Source organism: Oncorhynchus mykiss, chromosome 5, assembly GCF_057628025.1.
Source record: "Oncorhynchus mykiss isolate SJ-2025 chromosome 5, ASM5762802v1, whole genome shotgun sequence".
Lineage (NCBI taxonomy): Eukaryota > Metazoa > Chordata > Actinopteri > Salmoniformes > Salmonidae > Oncorhynchus > Oncorhynchus mykiss.
The window spans coordinates 75735321-75753274 of record NC_143026.1 but is presented as its reverse complement, the minus strand read 5'-3'; the positions used below and the strand labels follow the sequence as shown (position 1 = coordinate 75753274).

The 17954-nt window shown below is 43.6% G+C and overlaps 1 protein-coding gene across 1 annotated transcript in view; it reads left to right on the top strand.

Annotated features, from left to right (window-relative positions):
• The window catches only part of scfd2 (sec1 family domain containing 2), a 197781-nt gene that overhangs the window by 164649 nt on the left and 15178 nt on the right, over positions 1–17954 (top strand). The window contains exon 6 of the mRNA XM_036978387.2: positions 5678–5823. Coding sequence (XP_036834282.2) covers positions 5678–5823 — 146 coding nt within the window. The remainder of the gene's footprint in view (positions 1–5677; positions 5824–17954) is intronic.

Below are 17954 nucleotides of genomic sequence, written 5' to 3'. Positions count from 1 at the left end.
AAGAATGAGTGTGAGTTTTTGTCACAAACCTGCTCGTGGGAAGTGACAAAGAACTCTTATAGGACCAGGGCAAAAATAGTATATATATAATATAATCAATAATTTTGCGCTTTATTTAACCATCTTGCATATAAAACCTTATTTGTTCATCTAAAATTGTGAATAACTCACCACAGGTTAATGAGATGGGTGTGCTTGAAAGCATGCACATACAGTGTCTTGCAAAAGTATTCATCCCCCTTGGCATTTCTCCTATTTTTTTGCATTACAACCTGTTGTTTAAATTGATTTTATTTGGATTTCATGTAATGGACATACAGAAAATAGTCCAAATTGGTGAAGTGAAATAAAAAAAATAAATAAAATAAAAACTTTTTTTAATATATTTTTTTATGTAAAAATAAAAATGGAAAAGTGGGTCGTGCAAATGTACAATCATGGCCAAAAGTTTTGAGAATGACACAAATATTAATTTTTACCAAGTCTAGTGTCTTTAGATATTTTTGTCAGATGGAATACTGAAGTATAATTCCAAGAATTCCAAGAAGTGTCAAAGGCTTTTATTGACAATTACATGAAGTTGATGCAAAGAGTCAATATTTGCAGTGTTGGCCCTTCTTTTTCAAGACCTCTGCAATCCGCCCTGGCATGCTGTCAATTAATTTCTGGGCCACATCCTGACTGATGGCAGCCCATTCTTGCATAATCAATGCTTGGAGTTTGTCAGAATTTGTGGGTTTTTGTTTGTCCCCCCACCTCTTGAGGATTGACCACAAGTTCTCAATGGGATTAAGGTCTGGGGAGTTTCCTGGCCATGGACCCAAAATATCAATGTTTTGTTCCCCGAGCCACTTAGTTATCACTTTTGCCTTATGGCAAGGTGCTCCATCATACTGGAAAAGGCATTGTTCATCACCAAACTGTTCCTGGATGGTTGGGAGAAGTTGCAGTGCAGATGCACTTACACCTGCCTGCTGCCATTCCTGAGCAAGCTCTGTACTGGTGGTTCCCCGATCCTGCAGCTGAATCAACTTTAGGAGACGGTCCTGGCGCTTACTGAACTTTCTTGGGCACCCTGAAGCCGCCTTCACAACAATTGAACCGCTCTCCTTGAAGTTCTTTATGATCCGATAAATTGTTGATTTAGGTGCAATCTTACTGGCAGCAATATCCTTGCCTGTGAAGCCCTTTTTGTGCAAGGAAGAACAATGATTCCAAGCACCAAACTCCTTTTGAAGCTTTCAGTCTGTTATTCAAACTCAATCAGCATGACAGTGATCTCTTGCCTTGTCCTCGTCAACATTCACACCTGTGTTAACGAGAGAATCACTGACATGATGTCAGCTGGTCCTTTTTGGCAGGTCTGAAATGCAGTGGAAATGTTTTTTGGGGATTCAGTTCATTTGCATGGCAAAGAGGGACTTTGCAATTAATTGCAGTCTGATCAATTAATTGCAGTCTGATCACTCTTCATAACATTCTGGAGTATATGCAAATTGCCATCATACAAAAAGCAGCAGCAGCAGTCTTTGTGAAAGTTAATATTTGTGTCATTCTCAACTTTTGGCCACGACTGTAGATGAGGAGGGGGAGGGGGGGGACAGGTTAAATAAGGATTTTTAAGGCTTGAGACAATTGAGATATGGATTGTGTATGTGCTGCATTGAGGGTGAATGGAAAAGACAAAAGATTTGAGTGCCTTTGAACAGGGTATGGTACTAGTTGCCAGGTGCACCGGTATGAGTGTGTCAAGAACTGCAAAGCTGCTGAGTTTTTCACACTCAACAGTTTCCCGTGTGTATCAAGAGTGGGCCACCACCCAAAGGATATCCAGACAACTTGACACAACTGTGGAAGTATTGGAGTATTGGAGTCAACATGGGCCAGCATCCCTGTAGAATGCTTTTGACAGTTTGTACTCTATAAACTGTCGAAAGCATTCCACAAGGATGCTGGCCTATGCCCAATGAATTGAGGCTGTTCTGAGGGCAAAAGAGGAAGGTGTTCCTAATATTTTGTACACTCGGTGTATATCCATTTATACATGGGCACAACTCCAGTTCAGTTGTGTTAATGAACAAAATATATTTAATCTGAGAGGTTTTGTGAATATTTATGGCAAATATAGATTTTTGTGTGTAGACATACATACTGTACACACACACAGATAGATAGATAGTAAACCCATGGTATAGAACAAGATCATTGGCTAAAAACAGTACTACTGTTGAGAGTTAAGTGTGCTGCCTGTTTTCTTTGTAGATTAGATTTACCTGACACCTCAACTCTGACTGGATGTCAATGAGCATGCATGACTTCAAAACCCCTTATTCATGACAGGGTTTCCATCAAACCATGAAACAAAAGCAAAGCATTTAATTTAAGTACATTTTAAATTTACATTTGAGTCATTTAGCAGACACTCTAATCCAGAACTCCCTTCCCTCTTTGGGGGAAAATACATATCGTGTGTATGTACAGTGCCTTGCGAAAGTATTCGGCCCCCTTGAACTTTGCGACCTTTTGCCACATTTCAGGCTTCAAACATAAAGATATAAAACTGTATTTGCAAAATTATTCAGCCCCTTTACTTTCAGTGCAGCAAACTCTCTCCAGAAGTTCAGTGGGGATCTCTGAATGATCCAATGTTGACCTAAATGACTAATGATGATAAATACAATCCACCTGTGTGTAATCAGATTTGTCTTCCAACAAGACAATGATCCAAAACATAAAGCAAAATCTACAATGGAATGGTTCAAAAATAAACATATCCAGGTGTTAGAATGGCCAAGTCAAAGTCCAGACCTGAATCCAATCGAGAATCTGTGGAAAGAACTGAAAACTGCTGTTCACAAATGCTCTCCATCCAACCTCACTGAGCTCGAGCTGTTTTGCAAGGAGGAATGGGAAAAAAATTCAGTCTCTCGATGTGCAAAACTGATAGAGACATACCCCAAGCGACTTACAGCTGTAATCACAGCAAAAGATGGCGCTACAAAGTATTAACTTAAGGGGGCTGTATAATTTTGCACGCCCAATTTTTCAGTTTTTGATTTGTTAAAAAAGTTTGAAATATCCAATAAATGTCGTTCCACTTCATGATTGTGTCCCACTTGTTGTTGATTCTTCACAAAAAAATACTGTTTTATATCTTTATGTTTGAAGCCTGAAATGTGGCAAAAGGTCGCAAAGTTCAAGGGGGCCGAATACTTTCGCAAGGCACTGTATATACACTGCTCAAAAAAATAAAGGGAACACTAAAATAACACATCCTAGATCTGAATGAATTAAATATTCTTATTAAATACTTTTTTCTTTACATAGTTGAATGTGCTGACAACAAAATCACACAAAAATTATCAATGGAAATCAAATATATCAACCCATGGAGGTCTGGATTTGGAGTCACACTCAAAATTTAAAGTGGATAACCACACTACAGGCTGATCCAACTTTGATGTAATGTCCTTAAAACAAGTCAAAATGAGGCTCAGTAGTGTGTGTGTGTGGCCTCCACGTGCCTGTATGACCTCCCTACAATGCCTGGGCATGCTCCTGGTGAGGTGGTGGATGGTCTCCTGAGGGATCTCCTCCCAGACCTGGACTAAAGCATCCGCCAACTCCTGGACAGTCTGTGGTGCAACGTGGCATTGGTGGACGGAGCGAGACATGATGTCCCAGATGTGCGCAATTGGATTCAGGTCTGGGGAACGGGCGGGCCAGTCCATAGCATCAATGCCTTCCTCTTGCAGGAACTGCTGACACACTCCAGCCACATGAGGTCTAGCATTGTCTTGCATTAGGAGGAACCCAGGGCCAACCGCACCAGCATATGGTCTCACAAGGGGTCTGAGGATCTCATCTCGGTACCTAATGGCAGTCAGGCTACCTCTGGCGAGCACATGGAGGGCTGTGCGGCCCCCCAAAGAAATGCCACCCCACACCATGACTGACCCACCGCCAAACCGGTCATGCTGGAGGATGTTGCAGGCAGCAGAACGTTCTCCACGGCGTCTCCAGACTGTCACGTGCTCAGTGTGAACCTGCTTTCATCTGTGAAGAGCACAGGGCGCCAGTGGCGAATTTGCCAATCTTGGTGTTCTCTGGCAAATGAAAAACATCCTGCACGGTGTTGGGCTGTAAGCACAACCCCCACCTGTGGACATCGGGCCTTCATACCACCCTCATGGAGTTTGTTTCTGACCGTTTGAGCAGACACATGCACATTTGTGGCCTGCTGGAGGTCATTTTGCAGGGCTCTGGCAGTGCTCCTCCTTGCACAAAGGCGGAGGTAGCGGTCCTGCTGCTGGGTTGTTGCCCTCCTACGGACTCCTCCACGTCTCCTGATGTACTGGCCTGTCTCCTGGTAGCGCCTCCATGCTCTGGACACTACGCTGACAGACACAGCAAACCTTCTTGCTACAGCTCGCATTGATGTGCCATCCTGGATGAGCTGCACTACCTGAGCCACTTGTGTGAGTTGTAGACTCCGTCTCATGCTACCACTAGAGTGAAAGCACCGCCAGCATTCAAAAGTGACCAAAACATCAGCCAGGAAGCATAGGAACTGAGAAGTGGTCTGTGGTCACCACCTGCAGAACCACTCCTTTATTGGGGGTGTCTTGCTAATTGCCTATAATTTCCACCTGTTGTCTATTCCATTTGCACAACAGCATGTGAAATTTATTGTCAATCAGTGTTGCTTCCTAAGTGGACAGTTTGATTTCACAAAAGTGTGATTGACTTGGAGTTACATTGTGTTGTTTAAATGTTCCCTTTATTTTTTTGAGCAGTGTATATGTAATGTTGTATTTAATCTGTTGGTCAGTAGTTGTGTTCCTGATTAGGGAGGATACAGAAGCTTAGAGCCCCAGACTGAGAGTGATTGGTCAGTAAGGTAGCACAGTATTCCTTTTGATATGGAGGCTTTGGACTGAACTATAACCTCTCGGCTAGCAGCCTACATATAGGGCTCTGGCAGTTCCATTAGGAGAAAATGTGAGTGTAAGTGTGCTGTTTGGCAGTAGTCCTGCTGTAGTCATCACTACGCACAATTATTCATCCCAGGTGTTATCTCAGTGTCTGTCCTACTGATGTGGTTTCATGTTTGATTTCATGTATTTTATACTGTATGTCTTAATACCACGTGACCTTCTCATTAACCAACGACAACCACATTCCTTAGCAGGGAGAGAGAGACGTAGATGCCACTGTTACCTACCCCTAGCCAACAGCACTCCGACCTGGGCATGGAGAGCCTCCCTCGCTGTCTGTCTCTCTCTGTCTCTGCCTCTCCCACCGTCTGTCTTCTTGGTTATATTATTGACCAAACTTTTTCTTCCCCATGCACTTTTTGGCGATGGGGCCATATGAAATGTTGATTAGATGTGAGGAGGACATTCTCTGGTAAATAAAGGGCCTTTTGTACTCTTTCTCCTGGCTTTTACCATGGTAGTCTAGTCCAATGTACAGGACACTGAGTTATTTAGGGCATGGGTTCTCAGACTTTTTGGGGCCGTGATAGCAAATTCCACCTCATAATCAGAACACAACATTTTCTTCCCCGGGTACTTTTTTGAAATGTGGCAACATGAAATGAAATGTTGATTAGACGTGAGGAGGACATTCATTGGTACATTTTTTGCTTTGTGTGTGTGTTTCTATCTCTGTGTAGGGTGTGGAAGTATTGAAGAGCTCACCATGGAGAGGGCCCATACTGCTGTGGAGGGGGTGTTTGACACCCTCAGAGAGTTGAGCCACGCCCGAGACCACCTCAAACAGCTCAACTCCGTCTACACAGCCAGCGATGGAGTACACCAGGTCAGTTGTTCACTAACACACCTCAACAACGTCATTGGTACCAGGGATCCCAGTCCCTCTTCAACACACCTCCACAGCATCCTCCAGAACACATTACTATTTCCTAGTATCGAGTTTCTGTCTACGTTACTGTCCACGCCTATCTCCCTTTGTCTATTCATCTGTTCAACTATAGATAAATGTTCTGCTCATACGTACATATTGTATCTCCATAGATCTCAGGCAGTTATTCTCCACTTTCTCCTCACCTCTTTCATAGACACCCTAGTGGCAATGACATTGACGTCAGTCCCAGGTAGAATAGAAGACTTTGTCTTCTGCTCTTCCTTCCTCTCATCCCAATCTTGCGTCAGAGCCACAGTCTTCTGAATGAATCTCTCACATCATTGTGTGCCAGCGTGGCGCATTTTTCCTATGTAGCACACACAGTCTTCCTCCTCTTTAGAGTGAGTTAGTGTGTGTTTGGAGGAGGGCACTGCAGGCAGGCAGGCATTGCTTGGCTTTATCCTCTGGTTTCAGTAGGAAAAACAACAATGACTAAACAACACAAAAGAATAGCCAGATCGTTCCACTTCCACTGTCCTGAACCTCTACTGTGATCTGAGAGCTGATGAGGAAGGCATTGTGTTGACAGGGAACTGAATGATTAGATGTAGTGAATGGGTTCAATTCAAGGGGCTTTATTGACATGGGAAACATATGTTAACATTGCCAAAGCAAGTAAAGTAGATAACATGCAAAAGTGATAAACAAAAATGAACAGTAAACATTACACTCACAGAAGTTCCAAAAGAATAAAGACATTACAAATGTCATATTATGTATATATACAGTGTTGTAACAATGTGCAAATAGTTAAAGTACAAAAGGGAAAATAAATAAACCTAAATATGGGTTGTATTTACAGTGGTGTTTGTTCTTCACTGGTTGCCCTTTTCTTGTGGCAACAGGACACAAATCTTGCTGCTGTGATGGCACACTGTGGTATTTCACCCAGTAGATATGGGAGTTTATCGAAATCGGGTTTGTTTTCTAATTATTTGTGGATCTGTGTAATCTGAGGGAAAGATGTGTCTCTAATATGGTCATATATTTGGGCAGGAGGTTAGGAAGTGCAGCTCAGTTTCCACCTCATTTTGTGGGCAGTGTTCCTTTGAGAGCCAGGTCTGCCTACGGCAGCCTTTCTCAATAGCAAGGCTATGCTCACTGAGTCTACATACATAGTCAAAGCATTCCTTAAGTTTGGGTCAGTCACAGTGGTCAGGTATTCTGCCACTGGGTATTCTCTTTTTAGGGCCAAATAGCATTCTAGTTTGTTTGTTAATTACTAATTACACATTGAAAATAATTATCTCTTTCTTTTCTCATGATTTGGTTGGGTCTAATTGTGTTGCTGTCCTGGGGCTCTGTGGGGTCTGTTTGTGTTTGTGAACAGAGCCCCAGGACCAGCTTGCTTAGAGGACTCTTCTCCAGGTTTATCTCTCTGTACGTGATGGCCTTGTTATGGAAGGTTTGGGAATCGCTTCCTTTAGATGGTTGTAGAATTTAACAGCTCTTTTCTAGATTTTGATAATTAGCGGGTATCGGCCTAATTCTGCTCTGCATGCATTATTTGGTGTTTTACGTTGTACACTAAGGATATTTTTGCAGAATTCTGCATGTAGATTCTCAATTTGGTCTTTGTTCCTATTTTGTGAATTCTTGGTTGGTGAGCGGACCTCAGACCTCACAACCATGAAGGGCAATGGGTTCTATTACTAATTCAAGTATTTTTAGCCAGATCCTAATTGGTATGTTGAATTTTATGTTCCTCTTGATGGCATAGAATGCCCTTCTTGCCTTGTCTCTCAAATCGTTCACAGCTTTTTGGAAGTTACCTGTGGCGCTGATGTTTAGTCCAAAGTATGTATAGTTTTTTGTGTGCTCTAGGGCAACGGTGTCTAGATGGAATTTTTATTTGTGGTCCTGGCGACTGGACCTTTTTTGGAGCACCGTTATTTTGGCCTTAATGAGATTTACTGTCAGGGCCCAGGTCTGTCAGGGCCCAGGTCTGTCAGGGCCCAGGTCTGTCAGGGCCCAGGTCTGTCAGGGCCCAGGTCTGTCAGGGCCCAGGTCTGGCAGGGCCCAGGTCTGGCAGGGCCCAGGTCTGGCAGGGCCCAGGTCTGGCAGAATCTGTGCAGAAGATCTAAGTGCTGCTGTAGGCCCTCCTTGGTTGGTGATAGAAGCACCAGATCATCAGCAAACAGTAGACATTTGACTTCAGATTCTAGATGGGTGAGGCCGGTTGCTGCAGACTGTTCTCGTGCCTTCGCCAATTCGTTGATATATATGTTGAAGAGGGTGGGGCTTAATCTGCATCCCTGTCTCACCCCACGGCCCTGTGGGAAGAAATGTGTGTTTTTTGCCGATTTTAACCGCACACTTGTTGTTTGTGTACATGGATTTTATAATGTCGTATGTTTTTCTCCCAACACCACTTTCCATCAATTTGTATAGCAGACCCTCATGCTAAATTGAGTCGAAGGCTTTTAGGAAATCAACAAAGCATGAGAAGAATTTGCCTTTGTTTTGGTTTGTTTGTTTGTCAATTAGGGGCACACCCTTATCTGATCTGTCGTACGATCATTTGGTAAAAAGCCAATTTGACATTTGCTCAGTACATTGTTTTGACTGAGGAAATGTACTGCTGTTAATGTTAAGGCAGGGTTGCTGTTGAAGCATGTCATACAGTAGTTATTGGGGTCAAATTTGTCTCCACTTTTGTGGATTGTGGTGATCAGTCCTTGGTTCCAAATATTGGGGAAGATTCCAGAGCTGAGGTGGATGTTAAAAAAATTTAGTATGGCCAATTGGAATTTGTTGTCTGTATATTGTATAATTTCATTGAGGATACCATCAATATCACATGCCTTTTTGGGTTGGAGGGGATTTATTTTGTCCGATAGTTCATTCAAGGTAATTGGAGAATCCAGATTTTGTATTTGATCATGTATATGTTTTTGCTGTTTGTTCTTTGTTATAGAGCCAAAAAGATTGTAGAATTGGTTCACCTATACATCTCCATTTTGGATAGACATTTCTTGTTGTTGTTTGTTTAGTGTTTTCCAGTTTTCCCAGAAGTGGTTAGATTCTTCAGTTACATTGAGCTGATTTCTGACGTGCTGTTTTTTATTTTCCGTAGTGTTTTTCTGTATCGTTTGTGATTCACCATAGTGAAGGCGTAGACTCAGGTTTTCTGGGTCTCTATGTTTTTGGTTGGACAGGTTTCTTTCTTAGGTTTTTGCATTCTTCATCAAAACATTTGTCATTGTGGTTCATCTTCTCTGGTTTTCTGTTTCAAATTTTTAGATGTGATAGGGAAGCTGAGAGGTCAAATATACTGTTAAGATTGTCTACTGCCAAGTTTACACCTTCACTATCACAGGGGAACATTTTGTCCAGGAAGTTGTCTAAAAGGGATTGAATTTGTTGTTGCCTAATTGTTTTTTTTGGTTGGTTTCCACACTAGATTCCTTCCATCTATAGCATTTCTTAATATTACTCAGTTCCTTTGGCTTTGATGCCTTATGATTGAGAATTTCTCTGCTCAAGTAGACTTTGATTTTGCTGTGATCTGATAGGGGTGTCAGTGGGCTGACTGTGAACGCTCTGAGAGACTGGGTTGAGGTCAGTGATAAAGTAGTCTACAATACTACTGCCAAGAGATGAGCTATAGGTGTACCTACCGTAGGAGTCCCCTCGAAGCCTACCATTGACTATGTACATACCCAGCGTGCGACAGAGCTGCAGGAGTTGTGACCCGTTTTTGTTGGTTATGTTTTTGTAGTTGTGCCTAGGGGGGCATATGGGGGTGGGAATGCTGTCACCTGCAGACAGGTGTTTGTCCCCCTGTGTGCTGAGGGTGTCAGGTTCTTGTCCGGTTCTGGCATTTAGGTCGCTACAGACTAGAACATGTCCCTGAGCCTGAAAATTATTGATTTCCTCCTCCAGGATGGAGAAGCTGTCTTCATTAAAATATGGGGACTCTAGTAGGGGGGATATAGGTAGCACACAGGAGGACATTTTTCTCTGTTAAAATCATTTCCTTTTGAATTTCTTGCCAAATGTAAAATGTTCCTGTTTTGATTAATTTAATGGAGTGAGTTAGGTCTGCTCTATACCAAATTAGCATACCCCCTGAGTCCCTTCCCTGTTTCACACCTGGTAGTTTGGTGGATGGGACTACCAGCTCTCTGTAACCTGGAGGGCAACCAGTGGGTCCGTCTCCTCTATACCATGTTTCTTGTAGGATGACAATGTCTGTATTTCTGATTTATTTGATGAAGTCCAGGTTCCTGCTCTTTAGACCAAAGGCAGATGACCTCAGGCCTGGGATATTCCAGGATGAGATAGTGAAGGCTTTGTGTTCCATAAAGTGTCCAATGTTGTTGGTCGTGTGGTTTGGTCTCAGACTAGTAAGTGTGAGCAGAGCCTGCTGAGCATCTGGTACATGCCATCGGCTTGGGCTAGTGTAAGAGTAAGGGTTGGGCCTGCTTGCCTGCTCACGGCCTGGGCGTATGTGTGACTTCCATGTTGAGGCCCTCTTTGCGGGGGTGGGGTGCATGGGGTGGGCAGGATCTGAGGGGGCCTAAATTGTGTGTGGGCATGGTTGATTTTGGGGGGGTGTTGGTTGTGGTGAGGTTGTGGATATGGCTGATGGTGTTGTGGTCTGGATGTTGGTCCTCTCACCGTGGGTCCTCTATGTGTAGGTCTGGGGGTGGGGGGGGGGTCTATTGATCTGTTGCTCCTGTGTGAAGTGTTGGGGCTGCGTTTGAGAGCGATGTCCCTGTTCAAGTCCAGGGTGGAGTGGTGGGCCAGGTAAACATTTGGTTTTGAGGCACAGTCACGGGAAATAATTGCATTTACCGACTGTATGGTAGCAGGGTGGAAGTATTTTCGTGGTCGCAAGGTGGATATAACCACTTGTGCATTGGGGAAAGTAGAAGCTTTTTCAATCACTCCCTTGAGTGCTGTGGCCACCCTTTCCTGCTGTGCTCTCAGGCCATTTGTGCCTGTGTGTATTATTATGTGGCTGGATGAACCTAGTTGGTTAGACAGAAGTTCTAGGGCGCGCTGGGTGTTTGGACACCAGAGTTTAGACACACTGTGCTTGGGAAAAAGTTATATTTTTCTTGTATATATTTCCCATTTGAGTCCATAAGGAGTACTCTGCGGGGGTTGTCACCTCTCTAGTGGGTTGTTCTCTGTCACATGCCACCCCCCTCACCCTCTCCTCCAGCAGTCTTATCCTCTCCTCTAGTGCTCTGTTCTTCTCCTGCTCCTGCTTTTCCTCCTGTTGAAGTTGTCTCACCACAGTCCAGAGTCCAGATATGTCTCTCTCTACCTCCATCTCTCCGGGTCTGGTTAAGGGGGTGTTGTTGTGCTGGACTGTTGTCTGGGTCTGTGCTTGACTGGAGTGTAATCACCTGCTGTTCCAGCTCCACCTGCCTTACCTCCAGCTGGATAAATGTATCATTCATTTCAATGAGGGAGTAGTGCTCTGTGCTGGGAGGTTGACTTTCCGCTTGGGGTTGCTCGTCTGTGGGGTTATATAATGAAGAGGTCTGGTCTGACCCGCTCGGCGTGAGGGTATCTTTCTCAAGGGAGAGCTTCTCCTGCTGGGCAAATTATTTGATTAGGTGAAAGTCCAGCTGAAACTGTTTGGGGTTGCCCTGTACCAATACTGTTCCAGACTTATAGAGGTTTATATTAGCTGACTCAGAGTCCTCGTTGTCAAGTATCCTGAGTTTCCACCCCTCGGTAACACCCCGCTCTTAAGAGGGGTAGTGTGCTAATATAGCACTGTGCCATGCCAGGGGATGGTTTTTGTGGAAGATGAGGTTGCTGATGTTCCCATTTTTATAATAGTCAGCAAAAAGTGTCTCTTGGTTTTCCATATGGAGCTTCATCTTGTGCTCTTTTTGGGTCTTATCATTCTTTACATACACATGGTACTGTATTTTAATTAACTCTGAACAGCGGGAGAAAGCTTCTAAGGCCTCTCCATTTGGTTGGAGTAGACTGTTGGACTCTCCTGCCATTGTTGGGGCTAAAGGGCTTTGACCCCTCTCACGTCACTGCTAATTGAAGCTGTATCAAGCTTGGCAGCCTTAATTTAGCATTCAGTCCTTATAAAGTAATGTAATGTATTTTTCTTCTTGTCTTTTGGAAATAAAATATAGATTTAGACTAAACATTACTCACTCAGTTCCAGGTTGGATGGTGTTTTCAGGTTTCTGTTGTTTTCCAGGGGAGCATTTACTGTATAGCTTTGGAATAATGATCTTTGGTAGTTGTAAGCCTTCTAGGTGATTCCGTAATTCCGTCCAAAATCAGGTTGTAGGTTTTGATTTGGAGCGAAGGTTATGTTGTAGTGGGTTGCATTATGTATATGTCCCTGACAAAAAAAAATCTAAGTTTATCTAACTCTAAATCTCTCAATTTTTTAAGAACATGCTGAAAAATGCAGGAGCTCATCTTCTCATTACCTCTCCTCTCTCTCTCTCTCTCTCTCTCGCTCTAGATAACCCTGTCCTTAACTGTCAGAGTTATTGTCTAGATTGGATGATGTGACATAATGATGCCTCTCTTCTGAAAGGAAAACCATTAGCCCAAGTAATTTAACAGAATGCTACTGTGTAAAAGGGAAGGCATGTGAAGATTGCTTTTGAAAAGAGGTGGAAAGTAGTAGTAGTGGAAACTGTTTGGGGCACAATGGAAAGGGAGATTCATGACCTTGGTATGCTGGGGTTTTCAACTGGCTCTCTTTTTCTCACACATGTTATGACCTGGGCCCAGTTTTCAAAAATTGGATTTCGCCTCTATGCATTTAATCGGATAGGATTAAATGCATCGAGCAGCGTTTCTTAAAGTAGTGACCTGTTAATGGTGGGTCGTGATGTAAATGTGTAATTATTACTGGAATTGATTTGGCCAAGTGCAACTGCGCTCTCTGTTCAGTGCGCTCTCTGCTTAGCAGCAGTCCTTGCCCAGTTTGGCAGCTGCGCGAGTGGGAGAGGGAGATGCCAGTGTGCTTCGCGGTTTACCAGATCTTTTTTTATGCAGTCTTCCAAGAAGATTACTCCGTGACCCACACGCTGCAACGCTGTCGTTCAAGCCACTGACTTGTTATTCCCACTCGCCATCGCTCACCGCTGTCATGAAATGGACTCGTGGTAATCACCAATTCTGATTGAGCTCAATCATCATGAAATGGACTCATGGTAATCACCAGTTCTGATTGAGCTCAATCATCATGAAATGGACTCATGGTAATCACCAGTTCTGACTGAGCTCAATCGTCATGAAATGGACTCATGGTAATCACCAGTTCTGACTGAGCTCAATCGTCATGAAATGGACTCATGGTAATCACCAGTTCTGACTGAGCTCAGTCGTCATGAAATGGACTCATGGTAATCACCAGTTCTGACTGAGCTCAGTCGTCATGAAATGGACTCCTGGTAATCACCAGTTCTGACTGAGCTCAGTCCTCATGAAATGGACTCCTGGTAATCACCAGTTCTGACTGAGCTCAATCGTCATGAAATGGACTCCTGGTAATCACCAGTTCTGACTGAGCGCAATCATCATGAAACTCAAATACAGTGATGACTTTCTGTCTCTTTCATACAAACTTTGAGAAATAACGAGGAGCGTCCACAATGTGTTTTGTGTGGGGAAGTGCTTAGTAATGAGTCTCTCATAACGAAACAAATGAAAACGACACGTCCTGACCAAACATCCACAACATGACGGTAAACCCAGGGAGTTCTTTCAGAACAGGGCAGAATGCTTCAAGAAACAGGGCTTCAGGAAACAGAGATCCAGGAAACAGGGTCCAGGAAACAGGGATCCAGGAAACACGGATCCAGGAAACAGGGATCCAGGAAACAGGGATCCAGGAAACAGGGATCCAGGAAACAGGGATCCAGGAAACAGATATCCAGGAAACAGTGCTTCAGGAAACAGTGCTTCAGGAAACAGTGCTTCAGGAAACAGTGCTTCGACAGTGGAAAAGTAAATCAGCTAGCAAGGCATTGTTTTCATTGTATAACAGGTGATGATGAGCAGAAATAAGGGAGTACTAACTCTCAAAGTAGTAGATGTGAGTTTCTCTTTCAACAATCCCCTGGCTTTGTTACGATACACAGCTTATAGCTAACGTAAGCCAAAGCAAGCTAGCTAGCTACTGATAGTAGTGCAACCCTAAGAAACAGTACAGATGAAAATTCAGGCCTACTGTACATTTTACTGTAGAAATTATTTTTGGAACTGTTGCTGTTACAATGATTCATTTTTATTCTGAACTGGAATAAACTGATTGAAGCAAGATGCTTTTTGAGACAAACGCACACAGCTCTGGGTTGTTCATCTACAGCAGGAAGCGGTCTCCTGCCTGACTGAGAAAGCAGTAGATGTTCTGATCCTGTTTGGCACCACATATCTATGCGATTCAGGGTTGTCAAGTACATAAACCGTGTCAATGCTGAGCATGACCAGTGTTGCACTGTGAAAAACTGAGCCCAGAATAGACATGCTTGTTGAAAACTTCAACCAGCCACACACCTCTCATTAGGACTGTGTGTGTGTGTTCTGGTCTACATCTGTGTGACGTGATCAATCAGTTTATTCCAGTTCAACATTTTTAAAAAAATGTATTTTAACAGCAACAGTTCCAGTCTAAACTGTCTATCAACAATAATGTATACAGTAAGTAGGCCTGCATGCTTTGATCTGTACTGTTACTTAGGGTTGCACAAACAAAAAGTGTGTGTGTGTTCTGTTATACATCTGTGTGATGTAATCAACCCATTTATTCCAGTTCAGAATGAAATGATGTATTGTATTGTATTTTAACAGCACCAGTTCCAACCTAGACAGGTGTGTGGGAGTGTTTTTAATGGGGAAAAATAAACATGAAAATATATTTATGGGTATTTCATTTTTAATTGTTTTTGCCTATATTGCATTTTTTTTTAGGCATAAGTGCATTGAAATGTACCGATATTTACGTATAGTTGCATATTTTCCTAACCTTGGGTCCCAGGAAAACACAGAATTTCTCATTTGGGTCCCAGGCTGAAAAAGTTCAAGAACCCCTGGCATAGAGAAATAGAATGAATAGAACGGGAGTCACCATTAAAGTAAATCATTTGTCCGTTCTATTCATTCTATTTCTATGCATTTAATCCTATTCAATAGGCGAAATCCAGATAGATAACGTTTGAGAAATGAAAACGGGGCCCTGTAGATGTTAGCATGTCTCTCTGAATGTCTCCTACTTTCACTCTTATTTTCCCCTCACCTTACAATAAGCTGCTTAAGATATCTGATAATTGCATGTATTTATAGACTATTTAATGACGTGGGTTTAATTATGTATATTTCATGACATGTTCCATGACATATATTGCAATCCAATCTACCTTCAATACATTTCCTCTGACTGTACCTTGCCACAGCTCACAATGAGTTGGATATACAGTATTATCATGTTTATTTCAGGGTTGTAAAAATGACAACCCCATCTAGTATCTGCATTCTAGTTCTCTATGTCTGCCTGGCCCCAAACAGTGGCAAAGCCTCTGCATAATAGCTGTGCCTTTTAGATTTTAGCGTGTGTGTATGCGTCACATTTTAGTATACGTGTGAGTATCAAAAGTCCTCACACAAATAGTAAACCAACAAAAATTAGAATTAGGGGTTAGTGTTTAGGTTTAGGGTTTAAGATTAGAGTTAGGGTTAGGGTTTAAGATTAAAGTTAGGGTTTAAGATTAAAGTTAGGGTTAGGGTTTAAGATTAGGGTTAGGGTTTAAGATTAAAGTTAGGGTTAGGGTTTAAGATTAAAGTTAGGGTTAGGGTTTAAGATTAAAGTTAGGTTTTAGGGCTTTAAGATTTTAAATGGGAATCAATTCATGGTCGCCAAAAAGTCTTCACAAGTATAGTAAGACAGCTGTGTGCTATGTGTTAGTACTCTCTCTGTTCATGATGAAGTACAATTATTGAGTACAATTAAATGGATCAGAGCTTTGTATCTGTGAGTTACTGGCTTTTCTTGACAGAAACTCAAAAAATACAAACATCACCACGTCTCTCCCCACTGAGTCACTCTTCTAGTCAATTTCATGTCTTCAGGTCAAGATGTCTTTGTTTATGACAACCTCCTCTCCCTCTAATCTTAGAATATTCCTCACGGTCAGACAGGGAGAGGGGGGTGGCATTTTTCTTTCAGACACTTAAGAACCCAATGTTCTTTTTCCCAGAGTGTAACAGCACTATGTCAAATGTAATCACTGCGAGTAAGTAATTTCAAATCTTACAATCGGTGTCTCTGTCTCTCTTTGTTCCTGTCCTTCAGTATCTCTGGCTCTCTTTGTTCCTGTCTGTCAGTGTCTCTGGCTCTCTTTGTTCCTGTCTGTCAGTGTCTCTGGCTCTCTTTGTTCCTGTCTGTCAGTATCTCTGGCTCTCTTTGTTCCTGTCTGTCAGTATCTCTGGCTCTCTTTGTTCCTGTCTGTCAGTATCTCTGGCTCTCTTTGTTCCTGTCTGTCAGTATCTCTGGCTCTCTTTGTTCCTGTCTGTCAGTATCTCTGGCTCTCTTTGTTCCTGTCTGTCAGTATCTCTGGCTCTCTTTGTTCCTGTCTGTCAGTATCTCTGGCTCTCTTTGTTCCTGTCTGTCAGTATCTCTGGCTCTCTTTGTTCCTGTCTGTCAGTCTCTCTGGCTTTGTCTCTGCCTTCCTCTCTTTCTGTCTGTCCCTGTGCCTCTCTCTCTCTCTCTCTCTCTCTCTCTCTCTCTCTCTCTCTCTCTCTGTCCATGTCTCTCTGCCTGCCCCTGTCTCTCTGCCTCTCTCGATTGGGAAACATATGTTTACATTGCCAAAGCAAGTGAAGTAGATAATCTCTCTCTGTCTGACCATCTCTCTGCCTGCCTCTGTCTTTCTCTCTCGCTCTCTCTCTCTGCCTTCCTCTCTTTCTGTCTGCCCCTGTATCTCTCTCTGTCTCCCCTGTCTCTCTGCCCTTCTCTCTCTCCCTGTGTCTGCCCCTGTCTCTCTCTCTGTCTCCCCTGTCTCTCTGCCCTTCTTTCTCTCTCTCTCTCTCTCTGTCACCCCTGTCTCTCTGCCCTTCTTTCTCTCTCTCTCTCTCTCTCCCTCTCTCTCTCTCTCTCTCTCTCTCTCCCTCTCTCTCTCTCTCTCTCTCTCTCTCTGTCTGCCCGTCTGTCTGTCTGTCTGTCTGTCTGTCCCTATCTGTCTGTCCCTGTCTGTCTGTCTGTCTGGCTGGCTGTTTCCCCTGTCTCTCTCTCTGTCTGTCTCCCCTCTCTCTCTCTCTCTGTCTGTCTCTCTGTCTCCCCTGTCTCTCTCTCTGTCTCCCCTGTCTGTCTCCCCTGTCTCTCTCTCTGTCTCCCCTGTCTCTCTCTGTCTCTGTCTCCCCTGTCTCTCTCTGTCTCCCCTGTCTCTCTCTGTCTCTGTCTCCCCTGTCTGTCTCTGTCTCCCCTGTCTCTCTCTGTCTCTCTCTCTGTCTCTCTCTGTCTCTGTCTCTCTCTGTCTTTGTCTCTCCCTGTCTCTCTCTCTGTCTCCCCTGTCTCTGTCTCTGTCTCCCCTGTCTCTCTGCCTCTCTCGCTCTCTGTCTGCCTCTCTCGCTCTCTGTCTGCCTCTCTCTCTCTCTCTCTCTCTCTCTCTCTCTCTCTCTCTCTCTCTCTCTCTCTCTCTCTCTCTCTCTCTCTCTCTCTCTGTCTCTGTCTGCCTCTCTCTCTCTCTCTCTCTCTCTCTCTCTCTGTCTGCCTCTCTCTCTCTCTCTGCCCTGTCTCTCTCTCTGTCTCCCCTGTCTCTCTGCCTCTCTCTCTCTCTCTCTCTCTCTCTCTCTCTGTCTGCCTCTCTCTCTCTCTCTGCCCTGTCTCTCTCTGTCTGCCCCTGTCTCTCTGCCCTTCTCTCTCTGTGTGTCTGCCCCTGTCTCTCTCTGACATAAGAACACACCAAAGAAGTGCAAGACACTAACCAGGTATGGTGTGTGTCATAGCACACACACAATGCTCAGTAACATATGCAGTGCACACATACCTGCATTATCCATTGGGGGGGGGGGGGGGTTAGAGCATG